Genomic DNA, 20,741 nt, shown 5'->3' on the forward strand with positions numbered 1-20,741 from the left:
AGTGGCATTAGTTTTCAGTACCAGTGCTATTGCTTGTTTTGGGGTCTAATGAGATAGGTCTATAATTATATATGGTGAGTGCAGTGCTACGGATCCCAGATTATGTTTTCCTTGTTTTGAAATACTGCAGAGAGATGTCATGCAACTTGACATGTAGTTTATCAAAAACATCTTCTTTCATTGTTCGCTGCTTAGCTTAATTCAAGGGAGGTTTTGGAAAGATTAGATATTTCTACCTGTGATGCTGCATCTGGCACCAACTGTACAGCATTCCAGAAAGACAGAGAAATATATTGCTTGCCAGATGTAATACTGTGAAGAGGAGAGGAAACCTGGGACATTTCAAATGCCAGTGTTCTAAAATGATAAAAAATTCTATTATAGTTGTACTTACTGCAAGTCTTGAGATTGTAGTATTGTGACAAGCTTTCAGCTGAAAATTTTCTCCTTATTTTTGAATGCAAAGACAGGAGATGGATTTGAAAAACAGTAACAAAGCCCCTTCTTTTTTTCTCATTAGATCCTTCAGATGATGAAGCTATTGAGAAAGCAAGTGATAACAGGACAGCGACACATCAAGATGTGGATTCCAAACCCGCTGTGACAAAGAAAAGAAAGCAGGTTTGTAAATTTAGCAATTGTGTAGACCATAGATAGTAATGTGTAGGGAAGCATGGTCCCCTCTCATTCAGTAAAGGGATACTTTTCTTCACTTTTTGTCTGATCTGTTAATGTAATAAGATTGTTTTATTAAATTATTTTGCCTTATTTGAAAGCAAACATGTTCCATTACATTTCAATAATAACTTCAGTCTTGTTTTGAATGAGAGATTTTTGTGTTGAGATTGCCAGGCCTGTCTCCTACAAAGTGACTGCGTAGTGAGAAAAGCCTGGATGGTGCTACTGAGTGTCCTTCCCCTTTCATTTTTTCCCTTTTGCTGCACACACAAGGTCTTGAAAGCTATATTTAAATGTTGCACAGCGTCTCTACCCAAGCATGTTCCCAGTACAAGGTCCAAGTGAAGAAGAATTTCTACGTTGAGTGATGTTTTCAGAGCCTTGCACTACTAAAAACTTCCTTTAAAAACAGTGGGAACTGCGTTGTCAGCATTACATGGAGTATGCCAAGGAAAAGGCAGCAAAGTCTTTGACAGACATCATCACCCCAACTCGAGCAAAAAAGAGTCATCTAGACAACAGCTAAAGAAGTCTCTTGTTTGAAAGTAAATTTCTTCTGCCTTCCTGATATTGTTAAGGAGAGTTGACTGAATGGCTGTCAGAGAGCTGAAATAACATTGGAAGCTATCTCTCCTTGAGATTATGGATATTAATTTTGACCCCTAAGTCAATAGTAAGTTCACTGTGTGATGTCTAGGCAGTTGCCCAAGTGAAAACCATTTGCAGGGATGTTCTTTTTTTGTAACAGAGAAGTGTAAACAACACAGTAGCAATTACTATGCTTTTGGGTGTCTTTCCAAGGAGACCAAAGGTGAAGCAAGCTAAATGTCTGAACTCGTTCCACGTTTTGATCAGGAAAGAGAAGACCGAGCAATACAGGAGAAAGCTGTATTGCCTTTGTACATGCCCATGGAGCCACTTTTTAATCATTATTACCTTCACTTAAGCATTTGGAACTAAATTGAGTTGGTTTGTTTATAGGGGTTGTTTTGCTCTTTCTATGAGAATAATAGAAAGGATAACAAACACAGATTATCCTGCCAAGGTGCATATAACATAACCCATTTTGCTCATCCCTGCCTTATTCACAGGCTGGAAGCTTTTTTGCAGGGGACTCGGCACTTTAAAGCCAGTCAGGAGACAACCAAATATGTTATGTTTCTGGTCTGCAGGCTGTCCTCAGGCTTACAATGAAATGAATAATTTGCCTCCAATCTGAATGGCACATTGATGTGTTTACTTTGTCCCAAACTCCAGAAGTCAGAGTATGTGTCTGACCTAGAATGTAAACTTTCACACACACATGCAAGAATGTTTTCACTCTACATTTGAATTTCCAGTAACTTGGCAACATATAAAGAATAAAAAAAATTGTTAGAAATATAATACAGGAAATATTTTATATTCTGCCTATGATTAATAAACAAGGAATTTATGATATTTTAGTTCATAAATCAATGGTCTCTGCATAAATTTCCTGTTTTCTGCATTTTAAGAACTTCCATGTAAAAATAGCATAAAAACACAAGGGAGCCATGTCAAAAAACAGTAGGTTGTCTGCTTTGTGTCTTGCATAAGAAAAACATGCAAATGACCTTTTCTTAACGATGGCATGCAAAGAGCTATTGCATGCATAGGTAGGCAATAACATTCAGATAAGGGTCAGAAGTTCAGTCTAGATCAGATGCCTAAATATTTTAGACTGCAGATCATCAAAGAGGTGTAAGTTTATGGCCATTCACCACCATAAAGTTTCTCTTTTTGTTACGGTATTATTTTTAATGTCTGAATAAAGTGGACTTATTATTACTGGGCTAATAGTATACTATGCCCACATATATATATGCCTCTTTAAAGGAGATAGTTTTGAGTGATGATAATCTTAACGTGTTTCTCTGAGTAAGCAAGGCTTTGACTAGAAGCCTGCTGTGGACTTCTGTTGCTGTTGAAAAAAAGGGTTATGTACTGCCTTTAAAAATGAAGCCATGGAATTTGGTGATACTTTTAAACATCTGAAGGAAGGGTTATCAGTGAGAAAATTTGGTTTCTCTTAGAGAAAATTTTTCAGCTCTGTGGCACAGCTTTATTCTCTTGTCATGCAGATACAGGTTGGGAGTGTTTTGCAGATTTATATAAAACAGTTCACAATGTATATGAAGGGAGAAATGGGCCCAAAATGAATGAGTGGCATTTTTCATTATGCTGAAAGAGCCAGTAGCACTTCCTAGGATAGGGAATCTGATATTCTACTGGAGGAAAGAGATTCAGGTTTGCCCCTTTCTGGCTCTTCTATTGCTTGGTAGTATCCCTTGACTAAATCAATCCAAAGGCTTGTCCTCTGTATAAAATACGATCTTGAACATGGAATTCATTATTAAAACACATGACAAGTGGTCCTTGAGTATCTATGGACAGCTGGGATGCGTAAGGGTAGAGCAGGAACTGAAGGCAGAGAGTAGGTCTGTTTCACGCTCGATGTCTGGGAATGCTAATGGCAGGGACAGGAATGAAGAAACGTAAGGTTGTGTTTTAAAAGGACTTGAATCAGAGTCAGAACAGAGATTTTTAAAAAAGAAACAAACCAAAAATAAAAGTTCATGTTAACCCTGGGATGATTTTGTTAGCTGAAGTGAATTTCTATTTGCAGTCATTCCCTTGATTTCTAGTGAAAATAATACTTGTTTATATCTAAGAAAATGAAAGGGACAGATCTGTTGTTGAGACAAGATATGGTCCCTGTCACATCTTCTTGTGGGTGGGCATTGATCCAGGCTACATTATATTCCAGCCCTAGTTGTAGAATGCTTTGTGGGCTGTACCCAGCCAAATCTTCTCTGGTAATTCCTAAGTATAATTTCAAACTTCAGCCAGTTTCAGGGCCACATCTATACAGTTCTACTGCCTTTGCAAGTGCAGTGGCTGTGGTTGCATCATGGCACAGAAGGCAGGAGAAAGCAATAGTTCAGTTGTTTGTGTTGAGCATGGTGATTTCCTGGTTTTTCTAACTAAATTAGCCAGGGAAGCGGGGAGAAAAAGGGGAATGTAGGCATAGGAACAATTGAACTCCACACAATGTTTCTGATAATTATATGAGAGTAGGTTTGGAAAGGCACAAATGTGCTGGGTAGGGTCATATAGTACCAGTTGTCATTAAGTGTTCCTCCTGTTAAGAGAGTGGGGAGGGCAAGGAGGGTTTGGAAAGGCTCAGATATTCTGAACTTCTGTAGCTTTCCTTTGGCCCTCTTGACCTTTTGAAGGTGCCCTCACGAGGGAACAGCGCACATTCTCTGGCTTTCGACTGGGCTCCCTCTTCTGCTGATACTTTTCTTCCAGGCTTTCCCCAGGGACCACCACTGGATTTGCTGTTCCTGAGCTTTTAATGCTCTGTGTGATGACACTTCTCCACAGTTTCTCACAGGAGCAATTTTTTCCAGCCAAATGCATCCTAGTATCAAGGAGCCCTTTCCTGTGGCTCAGCCTATTTTCCCGTTGCTGTTCATCAAGATACTTATGAAGCTCTAAAGCCCGTCTGTATAGATTAATTTGTGTTTCCATGAAGTGGAAGTCCCTAAGAAAGCAAAAGAAAAAAGAATTGCTGTGCTCAAAACAAGGAAAGCCTGTGCCTCTCTTCCTCTGTTTTGGACAACTTTAGGTGGCTAAAGACAAGTCCTAACCCTGATTTATGTGAACAGGGACTTTGGTGCAAATGGACCAATTCAGCCTGCTCACTCAGGCACAAAAGAGGGTTAATAATAGCAACACATGTTGGATGAAGATTATTCTGAAATGCACCATTTATTTTTCTTGTATGTATTTGACCCTGTCTGCTACGAGGAGACAAAGCAAGAATGGGGCAGAACAAATTTGAAACATGTTTTTGTAAATTTTGCATTACAAATGTAAAAGGAAATCCAGAGCATGATTGTTTCCAATTATTCTTGCCCAGTTAAGTGGTGATGCTCACCTTAGACCTTAGTTATTTTAGAGCACTATTGGCAAAGTTCAGGGAAAAAAAATCACACACAATAATATAGACTAAAAACCACAACGTTTCTGAAAGGTTTTGTTCATTTTTTCATCTTGATTTTTTTAATGTATCAAAACTTACTCTTCACCACTTTACGGAATTGTGACTACAACCTGTATGTTTCAATTTTCTGTTTGTTTATCCCCCTCTTGGTTACAGCAACAGAGATCTCAATTCCAAAATCTGTATATTCCGAGTAAATGTAACAGTAAGAATTTGATCCCTTCTACAGGTGGGGAAGCTTGGTTTTGTTTATTTTTCCCTAACCCGATGTTATGCTTTATGTATCCCCTCTTACCTCCCTTTGGTGACTTATTTTCCCCCCCAGGTGATCAGATATCTGATGTTGAATCCTTTTTTCTTCCTTTTTTTTTTTTTTTTAATATGTGCTGTGCAGCCTACAGAATGTTTTCTAAGTCAGCCTGAAGAAAAACAAGAGAGCACTGTAAAGGCGAAGAGGAGAAAGAAGGTATGAATGTCCTAGAGTGCATATGGGGATTGGGCACTGGGTGTGTGTGCTATTGCAAGATTCAGAAGTGGGCCATCTCTGTGACAGTGAGAAGTCATGTTGTCCTAATGTTGCAGCCTCTGTTAGAGAAGAATAGAAATGCCTACTTTTTTTGACTTCACTCAAAACACCCATTCCCAACCTGAACTGTGGCATTGTGTCTGTACTCTGCTCAAGGGTTGTGTGTGTCTACAGCCCACTCACAGGTGTTGCACACCAGGAAAATGTAAACTGCATCAAAGAAAGGTGGAATTTCAGTTGCTGCAGAATCTGCCCCGTTTCCGTAGTGTGGTCAGGCTCCAGCTGCTGTTACATCTTTTAAGCCAAGAACTGTCCTTGTTCTCTCTTTTCCTCCTAGCCTAAGTATATAAATAAATACTCCATATTGTCCCTCTGGCCATGCTCCATCCTCACCCTCAACAACAAACACACTCTGCAGTCTAGATGGAAATTATATGGCACCAGGCAAGTTCATTGTCTTCCAGGACAGACTGTAAATAGTTGGCTCCCTCATAAGGCTGAGAGGTGGCCTTTTTATATTATGTCAGGCCTCTTAATCATCCAGGGAATGGGAAAAGGGAAGAGTGGGATTTAGCTTTAAATGCAGCTCTGGCAGAAATGGCCACGGTACTTGTTCCACTCCTACCAGACTGAAAGCATCCCACAACAGAGAGTGGTGAACCAGACCTAACAAAACGACCTCATTCTCAGGCAAACAATAGGCGCTTAGTTACACCTTTGGTTTCAGTGGAGCTACGCCACTAGGTTGACACACACAGCCTGTCAAAAAACCCATCAGGAAATATTTATCAGATTGATCTATGGGTTCCAAACAAAGCGCTTTCTCCAAAAATAAGGAAAAGGAGGGGGGGATAAAACCCTTTGCTTTTAAGCATCTGGAATGAATTGGAAGAAAAATAATAAAACTTCCTGCATGAGGAACATATCCCCACAGCTCTCCTTGAAGGAGGAGAGTTTGCTCAGGTGTCCTTGCTCTTGCTCTTATGGAATTTCTTGTTAGTATCAGGCTTCTCCCCTCCAGAGGGCCATAATTTTCCTGAAGGAACCAAGTGGCCCAGCGAATGATGTAATGGTCCTGTGGAACGGCACCTTAATCTGAATTACCAAGTAAAATGAGCCTGATAGTTCTGTCTTGCTGTCTGCTAAATCAGAGGTTCCCAAATGTGGGTCCCTTAAGAGGCAGGTTGTGGGGCTGCAGAAGAGCTTTTTTGGTCAACAGGAAGAACAACAAAGAGGTTCTGTTGCTGGCCTTCTGCCCCTTATGCTGCCATTCTGGGAGTATTTGGAGTGTATTGGGCCAGAAGGAGAGACGGAGTGGTGAGGAATGGAGGAGAAGGAGGGAGTGGTAGGTACTAGAATGGAGTGAGGAAAAGAGGGATGGGAGATTTGTCCCCTACATTAAAATTCCTGCAAAAGCTGTTTTCAACATTTCCATTGGTCTTTGCTCTCTCAGACCTCAGCCTGCTAAACTTGCACTGAAGGTACGCACCACCCCTCCAAAGCTGCCAAAAATGTTTCCAGGCCCACCTCATCTCTCTGTGAAATCTCACTTTGCCATATGCAGGTGCATATGATACTGCTCTGTCCTAACCACACTCTGCTGCTCCTTTCCACTTCTGGGCTTGTGCTGCCATGCGTCCTGGTGAAGGCAAGTTCAGGTTGGCTTATGCAGCTGAGAAACCTTGACCTGGCCTTTCACGAATGAATCAGTTCTCAGTGAGAACAAGAGAGGCTGCATGTTCTTGCTGTTCTCTCCAGGCTTCCCCTGCCTTTGAAAATCTGCTGTTTTCTTAAATGTTGGCAGATCATTCAGAATACAGGAATCCTGGACTACTCTGCCCCCATGGCCCATTTAATTATGGGGAAATACACAGGAAAAATTCACTTCAGTGAAAATTCAGACCTGTTATTTGCCAGCATTCCTAAGGTGTAAAACACAATAATTATGAACTCATGTCCAGGGTCTAAAAATTATTACTTTAGTTTAAAAAATTATACATTTTGGAAGAACAAAGCAGCTGCCGAACTCTTTCTGCTCATCTTCTGGTTTTGTGAGCTTTTAAATCATTTTCATCATACTTGCATTATTCTGTGAACATAGCTAACCATCTTTCCTTCCCAAAGATAGTTAGTTACCCTGTTTTAATCAAAATATAACCGAGATTTATGTAGCCACTTGATTCCTGGTTTTATGCTTTAAGAATAATAAATTAAAACGAATGGTGAAAAAACCCCTGAATTTTCAAACTGATACTTAAGTGTAACAATAGCAAAACTCACAAAATCACCTTTCAGTTATGTTTTTGTTACGGCAGCATTTCAGGTGAGTGCACAAGTTTTTTTTGTCTTCAGGCTCACAGACCATCTCATCAAAGTATCTGAACTTGCATCTGAAATCTTCATTCCCACTAAAGATGAAGGGAATCTCGTACCATTGTAAAGTGCTTTTCTAATTAAGTTGTAATTAAGCCAATGGAGCCAACCTATGGAGGAACATTTATTTACAGTGTTGTTAGCTAACCCAAGAGCAGAAATTAGAGAAATGCCATACTTACCCATTTTCCTTGGTTTTTTTTTAGAAGAAAATTTCTGATATTCTGGAAAAATCTGCTCCAAAACCTGGTGTCCCTGCAGATCTACAAAATCTGCTTAGTCAACATTTTGGTGAAAACCGTTCAGTGATTGAAATAGAGGAACTAAAGCTTTCAGGTAACTTATCCTATATTAAATAGATAAATAATGGGTTTTTGCATTATACTGTTGAGTTCTTTTTCTGCAGAAGGAAGAGGATTTGGGGGACAGGTCTTGGCTTGTACTTTTTATGGAAATATTTTCTTATACTGTATATTAATTTGCTGTTTAAGTAGACATGTAAGCTTCTTCGGAATAAATGTGAGGGTTCTTGTAGTTATGGAAATTAAAAGAAACATTGTTTAAATGTGTCCTTTTATTGTAAAGCATTAATTTCAGGAGCTCACTTTTCTAATAGATATTATATGATTCCTAATAATAGCTTCCCAGATGCTGAGAGAGTGAAAATCTATTTTGTTTCTGGCATTATACGAGTCAATTCAGATGTGTAATAGAAGGCCTGACAGGAGTAGACAAAGAAATAATAAGACATCATTCTGATGTGGTTGTGAGATGTTGAATGCAATATTTTTTCAGGGAGCGGCATGAAATGGTAGTTTTGGTCCAAGTGTGAAGGGGTGAAGTTTAAACCATGACAAGGACCCTCTTGGTTTCCCATACTCTGTCTCCATTTACGAGCCAGTGATAGAAGAGGCAAAGCAGGACAGAGCAGGTTTAGCTTCTGTCAGCTGGAGGTTGCATTGGAGATGAAGGCAACATTGAATTTTTCTGCCTCTTAACTCTGCACATAAAGAGGTGCTGACATTTCACAGGCACTGTTCATTATTTGTTGGTTGTGCTCATGAAGAGCAAATGGCCTGGTAACTAACCTGCATGCACCTTTGATACTTCTTGATCTCCTAGTGACCTGTGGCCAATAGAGGAGCCTCCTAGACCAGCAGTGGTTTCGTTCTTTTAAAGTTAAGGCCTATCTTTCTAGATAAATATGCTCCTCCTTAAGATCCATGATTCTAGGCTGACCCTTCTTTATTTCTATGGGGCAAGTTCAGCTTTCTTGTTGAATCAAGAAAACCTGGAGAAAATCCATATAGATTGCGTTGAAAAGCTTGTGTTAAATGTTTTTAGATCTTTAGGGTTTTAACATACAATAAATTGCTTTGGTTCCTTTCTTATTAAAAGAGTGAAGTGACCCATTTCCATATGGATTGGCTCTCGGGTTGGATGGAGATATTTTTTTATTTCTTTTTGTGCTGGGTGTTGGAGGCTTGGAGTGCCAAGGAGTTTATGAACTTCTACAGCTGTCATGTCATTCACGTCAAAGCACTGAGCAAATAACAAGCAACTACTTGGTGTTGTGTGTTCTTGTTAACTGAACTGGCACAGGGCAGAAGGTCAGGTTTGTAGTCAACGTGGTCTCTTGCTGCAGTCTGGAGCTATGTGTTTTTCCCCCCCTCTCTGAAACAATGAGACAATCTATTCAGAAGAGCAGAACAACAAAGATATTTTACCACTGGGAGGAAAGGCCCATGGTGGATGTAAAGAGCTGTCCTATTACCACCAAGTGCTTGTGGAAGGGTAGCCCCTCCCTTCCCCACAAGCATCAGCTGCATCTTTTAAATGTGATTTTAAAAGTAAATCAGCTGCTCAAATCCCAGTAAATGTCCATCTCTGGATTTAATAAAAGGGATTAGTGCAAATTAAAAGCTTTTAGCAAGACAAGGCCCATTAAATGGAAGATACAGAGATGGAGAGTGTTCAAGTGACTAGACAGGCAGGACTTCAGCTAGTCATCAGCTACTGTCTGTTCCAGTGGACGTCATGGATTGACACTGCCAGTGTTAGCACAGCACACCATCCCTGTGAACATGAGTAACTCCTGTAAGGAAACCTCCTTAATTTAGTTAATATATATCAGCAAACATCTCATTCCATAGACAGGCATCCTGAGGTGCTGTACTTAATGCAGGATGATGCCAAATATGTGGGTCCCTGAAGAGAGAGTTGTTGATGCTCTGTGGGAGCAGTATTGTTCCATCAGGCAAAGGACCCTTAACAATGATGGGAAGTTTTCAAACCATCTAATTTTAATCACTGATTTAAGAACTTAGACTTTCTATGTAGACACTGGAGAATGGAAAGGCCTTCCAAAGAACCTGTTAGGACCTTCTCTTTCTTCATTGCCTCTCTATGAAGTTTAAAGTTGAATGGCATGTCTGCCACAGAGTGCTTTTAACTTACTAGTTAACATAGTGACCAGGTAAAAGCCAGGTGCTCAGTGGGAAAGGAAGAAGGAGGAAGGCATTAAAATGCAGTGCAGCTGTTACCAGTAGGGTCAGTATCATTAAGTAGATTACCACAATATGAAAGGCCAGAAAGAGGAACAAACTTATTGACAGGTAGATTGTTGGTAGGTTACAGCATTTACACAGTATGACTTGTGTGGTTGATCTACAATATATCCCATCATAGGTAGATTGGAGGAACAGTCTAGCAGGTTGACTGTAAGGCATTTGGCCAAGACTTTTGGTTGATTGTGTCAAAACATATGAAAACTTCTTTTAAGGTACATGATTATACCTGTGCAGCCCTGTGTTCAGGCTTTTATGATGGGAGAAAAGAAAGGAATTGCAATTGAGTTGAGAGATGTTACCTTCATTAGCATATCCAATATAAAGCTTCTTGAACATGAGGTGTACATTAATCTTTGTTTCACAAATGGTAATTTATTGACGGATTTCAACAGAGTTGTGATTTCATTGATATAACTAGTGGTTATGCTGCAAACATATGTGCTTCTTTTGCTGTTAAAAATACGTCAGCAAAAGTATTTTTTCCTTTTATGTTTTCAGATTCCTGTTTTTTGCCAGCCAATGATCTCACCCACAGTTTTTCTTCATACCTGAAAGAAAGTGAGTTAAAATGAAAGTGAGATGAAAGCTGTATGAAAACATCGTTAATGCAATAGTATTGCAGTTTTTATCTACACCTTCAAATATCTTTAATTATGAAATATTAATAACTTTAAGGGTTTTTTCTTTTCTTCATGACAGGTCTTGTTTTTCTGGCTCTTTTTTTTTAAAATCAAAATGTTTTATGGTTTCTTTTAATTGGTAGGGATTATTTGTCAGTAATTTATTGTGACTTCATAAGTAAGTGTATGTATTATCTTACAGTTAAAATCCTGTAGCTCTCCACTGACATGAACCAAGAGAATTTTTATTTTTTTATATGTATTTATATGGAACTTCTGCTAAATGTATCTTTTCAACTGGTTGTCTCTGATACATTATGTGGGAAATGAAGACAATGGGCTTGTCATCTTACAAACTGTTGATTCTTAATGCTTATCTAATTTGTTCAGTTATATGGTATTTCTGTACTTTATTTATTTTGGGCATTTTATTTTTCCAATTTCTCAGCCATGACTAAATGTGAAAGTGTTGCCAGAGATCCAGACCTCATAGAAGTCAGTGTGTTCTTGCTGCTGGCCAGCATTTATCGTGTACCCTTGTAATTTAAAATTGTGGCATGTGGTACTTTTCTCTGTGTGTGTGTACATGGACTTTTTCGTTGCAGTCTGTCCTAAGTGGGCAAAGCTCCGTAAAAACCACAAGGAGAAGAAGTCGGTGGTGATGCTGGTTATCTGCAGTTCTGCCCTTCGTTCCTTGGAACTCATCAAGTATGTCGATAGCAAATGTTATGTTGAGGTTGGCAGTCAGTCAGAGGTTTTGTCTTGGAACCACAGACATAAAGGCAAAGCTGGGACACTGTCCTCTGCTAGCCAACAAATTCACTGACTCAAACTGATGCAATATCCCTTGCTTCTTTAAACTGTGGGAGTCTGGTGTTTGGTTTTAGACTGAAGTAACACTTAGTACTTCAGTTGCGTGGAAGTGCTATTTTTTGTTTAAAACCAAAAATAATGTGTCACCAATTGGGGGGAAATATGCAACATGTTATATTTGGGAATGGAGTAAACCCATAAAGCATCATGATCCACCACAAGAAATCATGATTTTGCACCAAAGACAATGAGGACATGGCATTCCAGGGCCTCAAGTGCCAGCAAGTGTGTCTGGCCTGGGCACCTCCAGGTTTGTGTCCATCTTCTCAGCTGGCTCAGGCTGGCAAAACTGCTGTGCAGAGATGACCATTTTCAGTGGTCCTTGTCCTCTTTTTTCCCTTCTCTATCCTCCCTCTTCTTATTCCAGAAGTCTTGATGACTTTGAATTAATGTATACCTCACAGATTTCATGGCTGTCTTTTGTGCCTCGAACCTCATTTCCTGTGGTTATCTCTCAGTAAAACATGAGATGGAGAGTTGGGAGGTTTGACTCCGTGCCACAGATGGAAGCACAGATATGGCAGATGTTGCAGTAGTGCTTAGCCCCTGCATGCAGATATTACCATCTGAGACTTAGGTTGTTTATACATTTACTTGTATATAAACCTTTAGCTTTGCACAATAGAAAATTGAAAATCTGGTGCACTACAAAATACATGTAGAAAAAGCTGTCTTAAATGACATTAAGTAAGTAATGCTTGATTAATACAGAACACAGAATAGTTAGCATGTGCCAAAACAGAGTGTCAGAAAAAACAGGTCAGGTTTTCATACAAATTAGTTTTTGTTAACTGGGTTTTGGGCAATCTCTGCAGTAACAACTGTGACTGCCTAGGTTTTCCCAGCAGCCACATTGCAGCAAGATGCTGTAAAATACAGATTGGTCCATACACAGATGTCATTTGTTGTGCTCTCACACACATGTTCATTTACGCCTATATCTCAGTGAGGTATTTTTTAATTAGAATTTGGTGATCAGTCAGTTTTGAACTAAGTTAGTTGTGAAAGCACAAGCCGTAACTTTTAAATATTATCTGAAAAGCTACCTAAACAATATTGCCCCCTACTGATACCTGCTATTGTGTTTGTCCAGTTGTTGATCACTGTTGATCAAGTAGCAAACAAGAATGTACATAGTGTTCAAAGTACAAGCAGGGGTCATGGGGGAACTGTGTGTCTCAACCAAACTGAGAAATGCCAGCTAGTTTTGCTTTCCTCCTGTGTGGTCTTAATCCCAGCCCTGATGATTGCATTTCCTTTTTCAATTTTCTTTAATTGCTAGGTCAATGACAGCATTTAAAGGAGACTGCAGAGTTCTCAAGTTGTTTGCAAAGCACATAAAGGTAAGAAAGCTGCAAGGGAACTTGATACAACAACTAAACAACTAACTAGTGTCATACCATTTTCTTTTTAAAGCATTTAGCAATAGCTCCTTGCATTAGAGCGTCCCTTTCTCTAGGTAGAGCTTCCTTCAGTAACCCATTGTTGCAGTTTGAGGAATCCAGCCAAACACCGTCTCCAGTGGCTCTGGTGCAATCCTGTGCAGAATGTAGATGCTTATACATGTGCTATGTCTTAAAGATGTTCCACATTCCTCTGAGGTGCTCATTCAAATGGCTTTTGCCTGTTAAAGTAGAAGGCTCACACACATAGGTTTGTAGAAGCAAACTGTACCAGAACCTATGTTTGCATTTTGCCAGTTGGATGTCTAAATACCCAATATCCATACCTGTTGGAGAGCACAAATTGTAGGGATGTTGGAGGTAATGAGCAGACATTTGGCTTTTGATATAAATACTGTCAAACACACAAATGTCACTTGCTTTATTTCACCCTTTTCCAGTATTTTCATCTTGAAGGAGTTTAGAGCTAATTCAACTTTGTAAGTTTTCCAGATATTTCTAGAGAATTTGTTGAAATGCTGAAGGAAGGATACTGTTCTCACCTGCAGAAATAGTTGGTGCAATAGCGGATTTTTAAAGTTGAAAATGACTGAACTGCTCAAGAACTGTGATGCCCAGCTGGCTGTTATATTTCTTAAACTTGCTCTCAAATATATCAGTTTGACAGTTTGAAAGATAAATAGCATTTGTTACTTGATGGTATTCTAGAAAGAGATAATATGAGATCTTGAATTTATTTCCAGCTCTTTGAGGAGAAATTTTAAAACAATCGTGGTTTTACTGTGGTTTGTCTTTCTCTCTTCCAATTAGATCAAAGAACAGATGAATATGTTGGAGAAAGGCGTATTCCACATCGGGGTTGGAACTCCTGGGAGGGTAAAAGCACTAGTGGAGCAAGGTAGGAGAACAAGGAGGGTTTTCTCCATCGTTATCTTATTCCTGGTCTGCTGAGAAGTGAGACTTCAATTATTTTTGAAGCACTTAGGTTAACGTGATTCTGTAATGTTCTATTTCTCCACTTCTACTATGTCAGTCAAAATGAGGTCAAGATTCTAGTAGTTGATTGTATGATCAGTTTAATCTGGCATAAATCAGTATTACCAGAGAAAGGCAGAGTAATACTTCCCCCCCTCCCTGTGCCTGCTTATTCCCCCTTCCTGATTCTTATGCTAACCCAAGAGTCTATTTGGCAGCTCAGTGAACTGATCCCAATTAGATCTGATCCCAATTAAAACAAAACCAGCGTGCACACAAAATCAGGTAATGAGCAGGCAGAGGTGGGGGACTTCCTCTTTTGGCAGGAATACTGATTTATGCTGACTTGAAAGTGATTGCAAAACCATGATGTAAGATTTAAAGCTCCAGGAAACCAAACACTGCAAGTAAATCAAGAGGAAATAATGACAGAAGTCATTGTATCATATGTCACTCTGAGCTCAGGGTAAACTTCTGTGAGTGGTGGATAAAAGATCTGCTGCTGATTTGATTTTATTTCTGACTTCACTGTAATGAAATTAATTATTCTGTATAAATCTCCTTTTCCCAAAGCTTGAGTTGTTTTACTTACTCAATAGACGTTATGTATACAAGAAAAGCAAACAAAATAACAAGATGATAAGGTGATTCTTTCCATTTCTCTTCCTAAGCACTGCTTTGCTCTGACTCTGGTTTCTTTGTGAGGGACTGGCTGTGGGTGGGGACTCTACCATTCCTTCCAAATGAGGGTACAAAAGTAGCATAATTATGTTTCTCCTGTGCCCCCCACCAATATTATATCAGCATATCGGCACATTGCCATGTTAGATGGGGAAGCTTATAGCAGGGGCACAAGGTGTATCATCTTATCCTAAGGTCTAGTCCTTTTCTTACACCTTAATGTTGCAGTGCCAGGTGACTTGAGAATGGAGAGGAGTCAAAATCGGTATGAAAATTTGTGAACATAGTGTAGAAAACCAGGGAAAAAATAGGGGAAGAGCTAGACGGCCAGTTCAGAAAGGATCTTTTCTTCTTTCACCACCATTTGTTTGGAGAATAAAGGAATTCTTCAGGAGCACCACTGACCTGACTCACATTCACGTAGCACCCAGTCCTTTAAATTGCTAAACACTGTCAGTTCCCATTAACAGGAGTTTTCAGGCTGGGGTCCTTGTAACTTACCAGCTCCTCATCAGCTGTGGAAATTCAACTCCTGTGGTTTCATCAAGAGGAAGCTTGAGGAATTATTTTCTGGCAGGATGTTAGCTCTTGACAAGCCTGGCAACAGTAGTTGTTCTGCTTTTGTGTTTATCTTCCAAAAAGGCATGGGATTATGTGGTTAAGGGAGTTTGCAGTGTCACTGCATTAGTTTTCCAACCAGCAAATGTAGTACTTAAGTGTTCAAAGATTAGTGTCCTAGGGAACAGACAGCGAAAGATGTAAAAGCCAAAAATCGTTTTGATAAGCACATTATATTGTCTTGGCAGTAAAATTTATGTTGTCTTTTTAGATGGCCTGTGCTTGAACTCCACAAAATATATGATTCTGGATTGGAATTGGAGAGATCAGAAACTAAGGAGAATGATGGATATCCCTGAGGTATTGTATAAGCACCTGTATCTATTATATCCTGTGTATTCATAACTTTTGATTCTAGTGTCCAGGTCTTGGTCAGTAAGTTTTTATTTCTGTAAAACTGACTTCAGTGGTCTAGAAACACAAAGAAGTCAACAATTCACTGGTAAGTCTGGACTCTCAGGTCTCAAAATTAACCTCTTGGGGAAGATTTTTTTTTCCTTTTTTGTTGCACGTCACAGGTGTGACTTCTATGGTTGTGCTGTGAATTTCTCCTGTTTATGCTAGATGGAATCATATTCTGCCTGTTCCTAGCAAGTTTTCTCAGTAAGATGACTTTGTGCAAAAGTTGCCTCAAAAACTAAATAAAACTTTGGAGAAGCATTTATTTATCTCCATCTGAGAGTAACAAAACTTCTAGTGAATAAATCTACAGATAGTTTTTTGGGATTTTTCAGTTGTTGCATTGAGGTTTTTTTGGCAAGAGGTAGGATGCAAGCTGTGTAGAGCTATCCATCATTTTAGACTCTTTTTAAGATAATTCCCCATTCTTTTCAATTCTATAATCCAGTTTCCACATTCGTTGCTGTAACAAGGCATGTTTACCATACTGTGGGGCATCAGCTGGTATTTAGCCAGCAGAGAGTGAAAGAGGCAAATTCCACCACCAGTTGTTCTTAAAAAGTTCCCAGTTTCCAGCACAATGTTCCTATTTTTTGCACATTTAGAACAGGCCGATGTGCAGAATCTCCAGGGAAAAATGACTTCTTGTGCATACAAACATTAAGCTGTTTCACAGATGAAACAAATTATCAGTCATTAATCCTTCTCTGCATTTGTCTGTGTATTTGAATGTGCTGTATTTTACAGTCCCACGTACAGAAAGATACACATTCCTAATAATCATGGATAAAGCACCCCACAAAAAAAAAAATACATTGCAGAAATGAAGCAGCAAAAAGGCTCCCTCTTGTGGTAAATACATCAGGCTCCTTACACTTACCTGTACTTTTATTAAGGAACACAGGACATGAATTCACAGACATATTAGCCCAAGACAGTAGTACAAAAGGTGCTGGTTGCAGCGGGACGGATTTTTTTGAGTCAGCTCAATATACATACAGAAGACTGTAGGTGATCCACATCAAAAGACTGAAGATTATCTTACTATTATTTGATCTTGGGCTATTGCAAGCCTAAACTACCCCTTTCAACTCACTGTAGGTAGCATCACAGCATTTCTGCATGTCTGTCTCAGAACATAGGCCAAAAATTGTGAAGCCAGCTGTATTTTATCAAGGGAAAATCTTAAGCTATCTTAACATCAAAATGTTAAGGCTTAGTTCAAGTTGAAACCAAGTAAGAAAGAATGTTACACTTTCATATATAGCATTAGCACAAGGGATAAATGTATGATTACAGAAAAGTCTTCGAAATGGCACTTGATTCAGGTAATACAACATACAGAAAGGTTTTTGACACCTTGAGCTATGTAAGTACAGCATCTTGCAGCTGTTTGTCCTGCTGCAGACAGCAGGCAGATTCCTGAAAGTTATTTGTTAGGAATGTCAGTAAAAAAATAAAAAATGTATTAAAAAAATAATATGAAAGATACCCAAATAATGTTTTAGAGATTAGGCATCTTAACACAGTAGAAACCAAGGGGATGTTTTGGCAACTTGCAGACTTGAAATACAGAATACAGTCTTCATAATCAGGGGATCTTACTCCCCTACCTGTATAAAAAATGTCAAATACATGCTAAGAATAGTCATAAGTTTTCTCAAAGAAAGGAATTACAGTACCAAAAACATAATTTAAGGAATTGGCAGTTTCAGTTACTTATTTATTTCATCCCACGTTAGTTGTGGAGGCAAAATTGTGGCCTTAAAATGGGAAACAAGGCATACTGAGCCAATTTCAGTACAAATATCCGTTGTCAATAATTTCTATGCATATTTAAGGTACTGCATTACCAGATGTCATTGTAATTGCACCAGGATGCAAGAACAGCTGGAACACATGTCCCTCTACATGCTGTTTTTGTACTCACCATATATCTAATGGAGAATTATGTATACAGTGGTATATTCTGATATATATATATATGAATTTAACCACATGACAGTCCTGTATCCAGTCATATCCAAATAATGGAGAATGCCCTCATCCATTGGTCTTTCAGTTACCTCAACATCTCATTAGTTAATGCTGTTTGATTTTTTTCTCTGTTTCTGTGTCTCCCTCTTCATTCATCCCAAACAATGGAGACAAAAAAATAAAAAGAAAAGAGAACCCAGAGGTTGAGTGAATGAGTTTATCAGGCTTGAGTTATACCAAAGCGTAAAAGTTTAAATAAAAATTGATTGTATACTTCCTGATCTGACCAAAGGACAATCCACCCACTTTGGAAGCTTTGTGTGTAGAGGTTGATGGCAAGAAAGCTGAATCTGCTCCTTGAATTGTTTGTTTGTAAGATTCAAATGGAGTTTTTACAACAAAAGATAATATTGTATTGTCTGCAAACAATACAAACACTGAGCATTGAGTAAGTTTGAAAATACAGAAAGTTTAAGTTTCAGGCTTCATGAAAGTAAAAAGGTTTATAAGAAATGGACTTGTGAGAGAAAGACAACTGTCTTCACCCTCACATAGCACATCCAGTGTGGAATCAAAGACTCATCAGACTTTCTCACATCATTTATTCCTGTGCAAAGTGGAGGCGCATACAGTCCTGAGAGAAAACTTGCAGTAAAGTTATTTGTAAGTGGGAAGAGGAAGCTCTGAGGAGACTCTGGACTCACCATGATGATCGAGAATCTCGTGTGCCTGCTGAAATATGTAGTCAATATTTACTCTCAATTTACCTTTGTCTTTTATCTGTAGATAAGTAATAAACTACAGCCATATCCATGTCATAAACCAAAGTACTTTGCATGCAGCACATGGACACCTGACCTTCATGCTCACTTTCTTTCAGCGTCTCAGACGCAGACAATGTTGTGGCTGTTGCAGTGCAGTACTGCCCTTGGACTACTTGATACAGGTTGATACTCTGGAAAGTCCCACAAAGATTTTGCAGCCCAGGATGGACCTCTTACCTCTTGTACTCCATTACAATGACAACTTTTCTGTAGCCGTGTTACATGGGACTTCACGAGCCATAGATGTACTTTGAGATTACAGAGCAAATGCTAGCTATTTTACAAAGTGGAAACATTCTACAGCTCAGGACCTTGTACAGGAACCTCTTCTTTAATTTCTAGTCCTATAGCAAGGTGCCTGAGTAAATACATAATTCTATTTAGCCAAAGCATTATCAATAACTTTTGATGCTTTCATTGATTTTTGTTTTCTTCAGATAAAGAAAGAAACAATTGACCTGCTGGAGATGAGTATTATAAAGCTCTGCAGAGAGGGGGCTGTGAAGCTGGGACTCTTTTAATGGTTTTACCAACAAGGAAGTAATTTTCAGCTGCATCTTACTATTATCCTTTCTACAATTGGAAAATGATTAACAGATGATGGAATGAAGAATTTGGACTTTTTGGAGGTCTATCAGTACAGAAAGAATGCGCATTGCAACTTTTTCCGAGTTTCCTTTTCTTTTAATAATAAAACAGAAGTTTTGTTTCTAATTTTAGTATATTTTTTATTACAAGAACAATGTGATACTGAAATTAGAGTTACATTGCATTCACCTGCTAGGTTTACTACTGTATGTCACTTTTAAGAGTTTGAAGAAGAGCAAACTTGGGTGTGAAACTCTTTGTACAACCCAGTTCTCTGTTATCTCCCTCTGCTGTCCCACAGGAGACATTTACGTCTCTCACGAGAGTGGTAATCTGGTTCTTGCCTTCAAGGATCTTAGAAAATGTTGTATGAATTTCAGTAATTTGTCAAAATGGTATTTTTTCACCTATCCATTCTGGAGCTGGCCAAATGCTATTTTTTGCTGTTACATATTAAATTAACTGTATATCAAGACTTTATTTTAGTTAAACTGTTGAAGTGTGCAAAAATATTCTTCTGTTTGTCCATTTAAATTAAAAGGAAGTGATTTCTGGCTGATTCTGTTGTCATTGTGGATAGTAGAGAATGGATGGGGTGTTTTTTTCAGATGAATAGAGATGAGCAAATCATCAGCATTTTGGAAAGCCATTGATCAAAATCAGATGTTCTGAGAATTGGTTGCACTTTTGTAATAAAGAACAGGTAACCTTTTTACAACTTTACAGAATCACAGAATGATACGGGGTTGGAAGGGACCAAAGCAGGTCAACCCACAGCAGGTTTCGCCGGAACTTGTCCAGGTGGGTTTTAAACATCTCCAGAGACAGAGACTCTACCACCTCTCAGGGCAGCCTGTTCCAGTGCTCTGCCACCCTCAAAGTGAAGATGTTCCTCCTCATGTTTAGATGGAGCTTCTTATGTTCAAGTTTGTGCCCATTTCCTCTTGTCCTGTCACTGGGTACCACTGAAAAAAGACTGGGTCCCTCCTCTTGACAACCACCCTTTAAGTATTTATAGGTGTTGATCAGATCCCCCCCTTCAGCCTTCTCCAGACTAAAAACACCCAAGTCCCTCAGCCTTTCCTTGTAAGGAAAGCATCTTTGTGCTCCTCTGCTGTTCCACCGCCAGCAGTTCCCTGTCTTTCTTGAACTGGGGAGCCCAGAACTGGACACAGTGCTCCAGATGCAGCCTCACCAGGGCAGAATCGAGGGGCAAGATAAACTCCCCTTGACCTGCTGGTCACACTCTTCCTGATGCACCCCAGAATGCCATTGGCCTTCTTGGTCGGTTTGAATTCAGATTCGATTAAATTCAATCTGAATCAATAGCAATGAATGTAGTAGGTTAAGAAAATTGTTTTGGTCTTCCAAAGCAATGTTTTCTGTCCAGTGCAGTCCTCCCTAGTGGAATTGGAGTAGAGCTCCTTTCATTGTATGCCATGCCTGTTAGCAGGGCAACTATGGAAGTCAAGAGAGAAGAAACAATGCGTCTGAGATGACACAGAAATTCCAGTATAGCTGAAAGTATCTCTGCAAATGAATAAGACATAAAAAATCTGACTTAAGTGTGGGGCAGGAAAAAAGGATATATTTAAGCTTTTCCAGG

The 20,741-nt window shown here is 39.1% G+C and overlaps 1 protein-coding gene across 1 annotated transcript in view; it reads left to right on the forward strand.

Annotated features, from left to right (window-relative positions):
* Positions 1-19,694, forward strand: part of CMSS1 (cms1 ribosomal small subunit homolog (yeast)) — a 30,717-nt gene extending 11,023 nt beyond the window's left edge. Inside the window, exons 2-10 of the mRNA XM_014947307.1 lie at positions 521-621; positions 5,103-5,174; positions 7,814-7,943; positions 10,676-10,735; positions 11,403-11,505; positions 12,953-13,013; positions 13,884-13,971; positions 15,559-15,647; positions 18,985-19,694. Coding sequence (XP_014802793.1) covers positions 521-621; positions 5,103-5,174; positions 7,814-7,943; positions 10,676-10,735; positions 11,403-11,505; positions 12,953-13,013; positions 13,884-13,971; positions 15,559-15,647; positions 18,985-19,068 — 788 coding nt within the window. The 3' untranslated portion in view covers positions 19,069-19,694. The remainder of the gene's footprint in view (positions 1-520; positions 622-5,102; positions 5,175-7,813; positions 7,944-10,675; positions 10,736-11,402; positions 11,506-12,952; positions 13,014-13,883; positions 13,972-15,558; positions 15,648-18,984) is intronic.
* Positions 19,695-20,741: the final 1,047 nt, after the last annotated feature.

The sequence above is a fragment of the Calidris pugnax genome, unplaced genomic scaffold, assembly GCF_001431845.1.
Source record: "Calidris pugnax isolate Ruff unplaced genomic scaffold, ASM143184v1 scaffold95, whole genome shotgun sequence".
Classification (NCBI taxonomy): domain Eukaryota; kingdom Metazoa; phylum Chordata; class Aves; order Charadriiformes; family Scolopacidae; genus Calidris; species Calidris pugnax.